This window comes from Centropristis striata, chromosome 21 (genome assembly GCF_030273125.1).
Source record: "Centropristis striata isolate RG_2023a ecotype Rhode Island chromosome 21, C.striata_1.0, whole genome shotgun sequence".
In the NCBI taxonomy this organism is placed as follows: domain Eukaryota; kingdom Metazoa; phylum Chordata; class Actinopteri; order Perciformes; family Serranidae; genus Centropristis; species Centropristis striata.
The window spans coordinates 26,168,988-26,178,176 of record NC_081537.1 but is presented as its reverse complement, the minus strand read 5'-3'; the positions used below and the strand labels follow the sequence as shown (position 1 = coordinate 26,178,176).

Below are 9,189 nucleotides of genomic sequence, written 5' to 3'. Positions count from 1 at the left end.
TATTGTCTCTTGTTCTGTTTGTTTATGTACAGCACTTTGTTGCGGCTGTTGTTGTTTTAAAGTGCTTTACAAATAAAGTTGAGTTGAGTTGAGTTGAGTTGAGTGGTTTTATTATTGAGAAACTGTTTTTTTCTACTTTGGAGTCAGCTGGGTTTCACAAAAGATATAACTACATTAAAAAGCATGAAGCTTCCTGTTGGAATGACATAAAAAATTATTTATTATTATTGAAAACAAACATGTCCAACTTAGCAACACAGTTCTCAGGCCCTGTGTGTTTGAATGTAAACATAAATTTGATTAGACACTGAGAGTCTTCTGATCATACAGAATAACTTTACTTTAATAACAGTTTATTAACTCCAGTGATGGATGAATCAGCTTTGGAGCGCTACTTTGATAAATTCATTGCAAATGTGAGTAAAAGCAAATCTCATATACAGAAGCAGGGAGGATGGAAAGAGGAGAGGTGACAGGGTCAAGTGGCGTCTTTTTATCAGTGTTCAACATGTGGGCAGTAAAAAGGAACCCGAGGTCGTTAAAAGCTGCTGATGTTTTTGTGTGCTGCAGGATGCACTGAAAGAGTGGAAACCATCCTGTTATTTCTAGCGCCCTCTGCTGTTACCCTCCAACAACACAGCTTCAGTTACACATGGCATCTGTTGTACCCCGTGATACGATTTGACCCGTGACTTCTCCTCTTTTCAGCCTCCTTGTTCAGACCTGAACCAACTAATGTTATGTATTAGTCAGTGTTGAAAAGTGACTACGCACCTTTACTCAAGTACTGTGCTGCCCTACAAAGCCTAACTGCAGTAACTACATTTTTGGTCAAAGTTGAGTTATAACTAAAAATGAACTCCTTGATGTTTGTTTTATCTTGTGACAAAGTTTTAAATTTCAATTGTGCTTTGTCTCAGAAAAAAATATTTTTTTAAAATTGAAGTAACTACAAAATCCAACTTAAAACCAAAGCATACCGCAGTAATTGCACTTACCACGGTCCGCTTTGGATATATATATACGCATTTAAACATCGAACAAAAACATTGTAGCCTTTATTTCTTCATTGTGTTGAAAAGTGAAGACAAGAATAACAGACATTATATGTTTGTTTGATTTGTTTATTCAAATCTTTGAATAGAGTTGTTAAATGCACTTATAACAAAATCAATTTGAAAATGTTTATTCACTGAAAACAAAATATAAAAGCTGAAAGGAGACAACAACACTGTGGTTACTGCACTCTGTTTTGTATCACTATTAGAACCTATTACAACAATGCAAAACCAGAGAGCAGTAACTACGTTTTTAGAGTCAAAGGTCAAATAAATCATCATGATTTTTGAGCATAAAAATAACATCATCAATACATGTAGAAATAAGTGTCATATTACCTACCTACCTATAACCCATTTGGCTGGCCAGTTAAAAAACTTTAGAGCAGTTTTTCTCAGTTTAACCCCTTAGCATAGTTACTGCAGTTAGTATTTGTAGGGCAGCGTACTTAAGTACAGTTTTGAGGTACTTTACATGAGTATTTCCATTTTATGTAACTTTTTACTTCACTACATCTCAGAGGGAAATATTGTACTTTTTACTCCACTACATTTAGCTGACAGCTTTAGTTACTTTTCAGGTGGAGATTTAATATGAAAAACATGATACATTTTAATTAATTAAAGCCCCTAACAGTATATTAGGTAGCTAACATTAGCCCAACCTGGACAACAGTAAAGTACTGCTTACATTAATGCATCAATAATATAACAATATATTTGGAATATATAAAAGAATCTGCATAACGAGTACTTTTAATGTTGATTCTTTACATTTTCAAATTTTGATGCTGATACTTTTGTGCTTTAACTTACGTACGATTTTCTCTTGTTTTCCTTTCCTTACCTTTTTATTATATTTTCCCTTCTTTTCATCTCTTTCCTTTCTTTTCTCCACTTTCTATAATTTCCTTTTCTTTTCTTTTGACTTGTCCACTACTGGTGTTAGTCCATCTCTCAGTAATGACTGACTTCCTGACTTTAAAAACACCAAACAAATATATATTTTAGAATAAAATAAGTTTAGTAATTTCCTAAAACAGCTGGTCACTGTAGATTGTATCAAACTAACAAGAGGAAGTGGTGCATTTGCTCTCTTGGGATTCAAGGATAATACTTGTTACTATAGGATAAAATCATTTATGTTTCAGGTTATTTTATGGGCTTTTCTTACTATAAAATGTAGAATAACTGCAGAAAAGAGCTATTAGGATAATAAATTAAATTGGATACCGTGATTCTACAAATCAGCTTTTTATAAGATCACACACATTAAAATTTCAGGACATTGTATATTCAAAAACATTAGAAATGATGTTTCGAGTGGTACACATGTCAATTCCTGTTTGTATTAAAAAAATGTTTAAATTAAGGCAGGGGATTTATAACTTAAGGGGGTTGCTGATGTTTGAAACTCACAAAATCAGTTTTCAAGAAGACTTTAAAGTCTAAAATTATCAGAGGTTACAATAAAATTTGATTGAATTTGATTTTTCAGTTTAAGCTATCATGTGTTTTGTAACAATGTGAATTATTCAGTTAATGTAATGTATGCATGTAGATGGTACAGGAGAGGCAAAATGAAGCCTTGGGGCTTCAGCCTATTCCTTTTTCGGTTTCTGTCTGATGGATTCTTTGGTAAAAACATGATTTTATTTTATTTCTTTTGTTGTTTTTTTCCAACACTATCTTTATTAATTTTCAGACATAATAACACATACATATAACTACTGGTACTCCAAACATATGCCCCAAACCATGTAAAACAACACAAATAGTAAATATAAATCACTAACGAAAGAAGGAAACTTAAATACACAATAAAAAAATAAAAATAAAAAAAAGATATAAATACTATATAAGTAAATAAAAATAAATAATAAAATAATAAATAATAGAAATAAGAATACAGATGGGGGAGAATAAATATAAAACCAACCACTGCATATAAATGTATAAACACATAAATTAGAAAGTGGTCAGTCAACACCAGACAAACATTTTTCAAAATGGGCTGCAGAGGGCTACTTATGGTTGTTGTTTTTTAACCGAAATAAAGCATTCATTCATTCAAAAAAATATCACCGGACTTGTCCCTTAAGTTCAGATCTGTAGATGGTGTAACTCAGTCAGTAGTTTCTTGCTGCAGGACTCCTCAAAGATGGAGGAGGAGGAGGAGGAGGCGGATGAGGAGGAGAAGATGATCGATGAGTTCTGCAGCTTGCTGCCTGACGAGCTCCTGACACTGTATAAAGACGACACGGGTAAAACAACCACATGGTCATCCAAAAACTGTTGTGAGCTGAAACCAAACAAAAAGCAAAGAGTGAGAGCAGAACTGTGTTTGCAGCAGCGGAGCTCCAAGGTGGCTCGTCCATGCTGGCGGTGGATCGTCCCACGACTCCGGTGATACAGCAACCACAAATCATCCCACAGATAGAGTGAGTCACCAGCAGGTTAACCATCTGGACTCCACGAAAGTGCCAGTAGCAGTGCTGTCAGCTCCCCTCTAAAGTTCTGGTTTTTCTAGAAGTTTCCATGTCCCATTATCGCATCAACTCTTTTTCAGCAAAGGTTAAAACTACCTCGACCAAGTCTAACATGATTTTACTGAGTTTTTATTTTTATTTTTGCAGTGTGCACTCAGCATTTCAATGCATTTTTAATGCAATATTTTGTGCTTAATGTTTTTTGTGTGTGTTATGTGTTTTTTGTAATTTTATTGTGTTTTTTTATGTGTTTTTTTGTGTTTTTTTGTATTTTTGTGTGTTTCTGTGTTCAAAATGTTGATCCAGTAAGTCAAAATGAAAAAATAATAATCAGGTCTTATAGGTGAGGTTGTACTGAAAACAATTATACCAACGTGGCAGGGTGAACACTTTTTAAGTGGTTTTATACAGGCAGAGGAGTCCTAAACCAACAGAATAGCTACATGACTCTCCTCATTAGACTTCATCGTACCTTGAATACACGCCATACTTGAAGCGAATCTTCATCTTGGGTTACTTGCGCGAGGGATCATTTGTGTTTTTCACTGTAACTTGTGCGAGGTGTGCCAGTGTAGATACCAACAACGTTACACATCAACACGAACCCAAAATAAAGTGATTTAGCTGTGATTTCATGTCAATTAACGGATCAGAGGATGCTGAAATAACTACAACATGATGCTGATGTGGAAAAAGTCTGAATTCATGCTTTGTCAGGTCTGTCTGCAAGACTACAAGAAAACTACTTTTAAAATTATGTTTTTTTTTTTAAATGGAGTTTGGTTCATCAGAGGGATGCTATATCAGAATCTCCATTCTGATAAATTTCTCCCTCCAGTTGAAACATTTCAGCTCTCAGGAATATGTAAAATGCAAAAAAGGAAAATGTCCTTCTTTGCATCAACTTTGTACACAATGGCGGCATGCAAAAAGTTCACTTTGCGTTTGGTGTGAACACACCATAAAACTATACTGTGGCTTTTACATTCTCTCTCATTAAATTTGTAGTCCTTGATGCTGCATTCATGTGCTGTTGGAAAACTCCATGTCCGTTGTATGTTTGTGTGCAGGAACATCATCTCGACAGTGACGTTGGGCTGCAGTCTGGACCTGGAATTCATTTCTCGCAAAGCATGGAACGTAGAGTACAAGCCAATGGTACAGACAAGAGACAGGTTAACGTATGGACTCGGTGCAGTAATATCATCACTCCTGAGGGGAGAAGATTTTTCAGGAGTGATGATATTACTGCGCCGAGTCGAAGTGCTCCCAAGTGCTATTCCGCCATACATTATAGTTCTCCTTTTTATCCGCTTAGAAAAGCGCCACGTTTTATTTTGTGTCGCCATACTTGGTCGTTTAACTACTCGTGTAGCTGTATTTAAATAGGGAAAACGTGGAGGAGTTTGGTCGCTTCTAACTGTCCATCTGTTTGGGTCCTAATGAATGAACTGGGCTAAGCTAAGTGCTAGCCAAGTGGCGCCGCGCGCCAGGGCGATTGAGTGCACGCATTGAGACGCAAGAGGTCTGTATCAACTCGTCTTACTTGACCAAATAACATGTTTTAATATGAAAAAACGGTGGAGTGTTCCTTTAAAGCAACTACAAGGAACCTAGTTTTATGTTGAGCAGGCTTCTCCTGTGGACAAAAGCAGTAGTGTTTCCCTGAGCACCAGACTCCCTTTAGAGAACCTCTCATTTTACTGAAGCAGGGTTTGTCTTCTCTGCATCAATATCAGTTAAAAGTTTCTTTGATGAGTAAAATAATTATTACTTACAGCATATTCTGATATTTTTGCCAGGGAAGAAAAGGAGGCTTTTGTTTGAAGTTCAATCATCTTTAGAGCAAAAGTTTAAAAAGTGTGTTAACAGCTGTAGTTTTGTAATTCAGTCATTTTATATGCCGTGCATTATTTGTGCATTTTGGTTGAGTCTGATGACAGAAATCATGGATCAAGACATCCTAGAAAAGTTATGTCCATTGTAATGGATGGGGGATCTGAAAAGGTTAGATACTTTAAATTACATTGTTTTAGGCCACCTGTTTTTCCTCCTGTTGTGTTTCAGAAATTCAAGGCACTCGTCATGAGAATCCGCAAGCCACGAATCACAGCGAAGATCTTCAAAAGTGGAATTATTGTCCTTTTAGGAGCCAAGAGGTCTGTCTGTCTGGATTAATCTCCAATCAATATGGTGCTGAGCGTCAGTTTTCAGGACAGCGTATGATTCCCTCTCCTCTTTGTGTTTGTGCAGTATAGAGGACTCACGTCAGGGGGCCAGGAAGTGCGCCCGTAAGGTGCAGAAGCTCGGCTTCCCCGTCCGCTTCCTCAATTTCAAGATCAAGAACATGCAAGCCAGTTGCTCCACCTTCCCCGTCAGTCTGGAGAAGCTTTCCTTCCATCGGCACTGCAGGTCAGGAAACACTGCACCACAATCTTCAGTCTGAAAAGTGCTCTGAGTGGTTAGATTAGGACATTAGAGGTAAACTGATCGCCTCTTCCAGCAAAAGCGCAAATGAAAACAAACAATCTCAAAATGTTGCATGGTGTTCGCGAACAAGGGACTAATCAATCCACTAAAGAGTCAGCCAAGTTTTGTTGACAGTAAAGATCGGACAAGGCTCATAATGAAAACCACATTACTGCTGCATTCCCACAGCATGGTTCTACCCTAACTTAAAATGTTTTCTTTGTTTTTTCATGAGCAAAATTTGGGAATTGCACCTGGAACCTGGTACTTGTAGGTATATATATTTTGTAAAAATTCCGTTAAAATTAGTGATTAATTTGGTTAAAAACCTGGTTATTTACTGTTGTGGTGTTTACTCCAGTCTGAATGCTTCAAACTTGAAACTTGAGTTCTGATCATGCAATGTATTTTATTCACCTGTGAACAACATGAGTGATCCTGACTCAGGTTATATGTTTTTAACTCTCCACAGTTATGAACCAGAGCTGTTTCCAGGCCTGTTTTACAGCGGTGTCCCCGGAATCTCTGTTGTCATCTTTGCAACTGGGAAGATTTCTATAACCGGTAACTTATCTGTGTTTGTGTCCACACACCCCAGTTTATTGATCACCTGATGATAAATATACCACAGAATTAAGCTAAGTTTGAGTTTGAGGGCATTTAAAAACAATGTTAAGGGGGGAAATAATTAGATCCAGATCATGTTTTAGTGGATTCCAGAGACACAGCAATGTTAGACATTCATTTTTATCATAAAGACTGACGAGGGACCTGAGGGCTCCATGTGATTACACAGTCTGTGTCTCTATCTAGTGGATGAATGTCGCTACTGCATCTCTCTAACTTCATAGAGACACTCAGGCCACTTCAACCCAAACAGAACCTTACTTTCTGTTTTTTATTGAATGAATTTTATTGAATTTTTATTTATTTATTATGTTTCATCTTTCTCAGATCCAAAAAACATACAAACTGATGGTTACACCTCTGCAGAAATCTCATAAATGCTACCTTTATTATGATACCAATGTTGTTGAAATTAGTTGTAGGGTCCTTTAAGTCATTTTAAACATTGATTGGCAAGTTCTAGAGTCCTTTAAGTGGTATTAGTGATCAATGAGGAGGTTCGTGGGTCCTTTCAGTAGTTTTAGTCGACAGTGGGGAGATTTGAGGGTTCTTCAAGTCTTTTTAGTGATCGATGGGGAGGTTCTTGGGTCATTTAAGTAGTTTTAGTAATCGATGGGGAGGTTCTTGGGTCATTTAAGTAATTTTAGTCGACAGTAGGGAGATTTGAGGGTTCTTCAAGTCTTTTTAGTGATCAATGCTGAGGTTCTTGGGTCCTTTAAGTAGTTTTAGTAACCGGTGGGGAGGTTCTAGGGTAATTTAAGTAGTTTTAGTAATCGATGGGGAGGTTCTTGGGTCCTTTAAGTAGTTTTAGTAATCGATGGGAAGGTTCTAGGGTCATTTAAGTAGTTTTAGTGATCAATTGGGAGGTCCTTGGGTCCTGCCAGTAGTTTCAGGGATCAATGGGGAGGTTCTAGGTTGCTTTAGGTAGCTTTAGTGGTCGATGGGGAGGTTCTAAGGTCTTTAAAGTGGTCTAAATGTCCTTTAGTGGTACATGGTGACTGAGGAGGCTGTGAAATAGTGTTTATGAATGAAGTTTACATTGTGAAGTCTTGTGTTGAATTCCAGGAGCTCAAAACGAAGCAAAGCTCTACGAAGCACTTGATGACATCGTTTCAATCCTGAGCTGCTACAGGAGGTAGTGAGTGAGCTCTGACAGGAGTGCCAGCTCATTTAAATAAACCTAATGGTAACAAATAAACAGTTTGCTTTTTGAGTCAGTGTTTAACAGGGAGTTAACTTTCGACACATTCCACCTAGCGAGGAAACTTTTTCTCTCTACTCTACTTTTTCTCTCAGTGGCTCAATATTTCTGCATTTTAAACTGTAGGGCAGCCTGTATGGATAGTTGGATGCCAGTGTTTTCTTACCTGATGATGTTGACTGAGATATCGGCAGATATTTGGTGACAGGTGGACTGTGGGATTGGTTGCTTATTAGTTGAGCATCATATACTTCTATAAATGTGGTTACAAGCAGGACAATGCCTCCTTGGGTTGGACAATCACACCCTTGTAAAGATGAACAGATTGCATTATTATTCAAATACCTGTCTCTTCACCACCACTAGATGTCAGAATGGTTTCAGGTTGGTTTGTGTAAAATTCAACTTGTACACAAGTAGCAGTCAGGGCTCATACCTCTAATGTTTTAATTGCTAGATTTTAAAAATGGAGATTTTTTTATGTAAAGCATGGAGTAAACTGTCCAAATCTCAGGGATCAAGGTTTCATATATTATCATGTGTGCAGCAATGACAAGAAGCAAAGCAAACCTTTAATAAATGACAGGATGAGAAATAAAACCTTTGTTATTTCAGTAATTGCATCGTCATTTACAAATTTGTGTGAAATGTAACTCTTCTGAGAATTTCAGTCCCTTAGATCCCTGTGTGACGTGCTAACAGCAGCAGTTAGTGCGTGTTGGGTGAGTTAGGTATTAGTGCCATCTGCTGCACACACATCAGGAAACATCTGGGTGACGCTTCACTTGTTTAACAGGTCAGTTTGTGGCTAATGATTCAGGGAACCAGACAGGTGATGAACCCAACTGAATATCTTTGGGTTTCTTTGGGTTTTGGACCGCTGGTCAGACAGAAAATGGACTTGTCATGTTGAAGATGTCACTTTGGCCTTGAAGGGACTTGTTATGAATGATTTAAACAATTAATTGATTAGCTGAAAATCGATAGTGAAAATAATCATTATTTGCAAAAACAAGACCTCCAACCTAAACGACATTATAGGTCATTTATCAATACACCCAATACATACATGCACAGTTTGCTGTTGTAAAACAAAAGACTGCAGTTTTATTTAATTTAGGATATTACACAACTGATATAGGTTTAAAGGCAAAAAACTTCCAGATAAAGTGTTATAAAAGACACAGTAAATAAATGTACTCAAATGCCAGAGGGGAAGTAGTTACGAGGACGACATGACTACTCGAGTGACATAGTTACATGAAAAAACATGATGCACGGACATTCAGTGTTGTTTTAATCACATTGTTTACTTTTGTTTTCACATGGGACATGAACACTGTTC

General features: G+C 37.1%; 1 protein-coding gene across 2 annotated transcripts; it reads left to right on the top strand.

The window, feature by feature from the left end:
* Positions 1 to 291: 291 nt before the first annotated feature.
* LOC131959100 (uncharacterized) lies at positions 292 to 8,285 on the top strand. 2 transcript variants are annotated; one of them, XM_059324210.1, is made up of 8 exons: positions 292 to 416; positions 3,208 to 3,322; positions 3,412 to 3,499; positions 4,618 to 4,705; positions 5,615 to 5,706; positions 5,801 to 5,959; positions 6,489 to 6,580; positions 7,709 to 8,285. In XM_059324210.1, exons 1-8 carry the CDS (start codon positions 369 to 371, stop codon positions 7,780 to 7,782), a joined length of 756 nt encoding a protein of 251 aa, XP_059180193.1. In that variant the 5' UTR covers positions 292 to 368; the 3' UTR covers positions 7,783 to 8,285. The 2 variants fall into 2 exon arrangements, with proteins under 2 accessions (XP_059180193.1, XP_059180192.1); XM_059324209.1 differs by having other exon boundaries at positions 3,409 to 3,499.
* Positions 8,286 to 9,189: the final 904 nt, after the last annotated feature.

What these genes read in the sequence shown, in the direction of transcription:
- LOC131959100 (XM_059324209.1), top strand. Translation starts at nt 369, where the DNA reads ATGGATGAATCAGCTTTGGAGCGCTACTTTGATAAATTCATTGCAAAT. An exon ending in TTGATAAATTCATTGCAAAT is followed by an intron (nt 417 to 3,207) that starts GTGAGTAAAAGC and finishes TTCTTGCTGCAG; the next exon opens with GACTCCTCAAAGATGGAGGA. An exon ending in ACGTAGAGTACAAGCCAATG is followed by an intron (nt 4,706 to 5,614) that starts GTACAGACAAGA and finishes GTTGTGTTTCAG; the next exon opens with AAATTCAAGGCACTCGTCAT.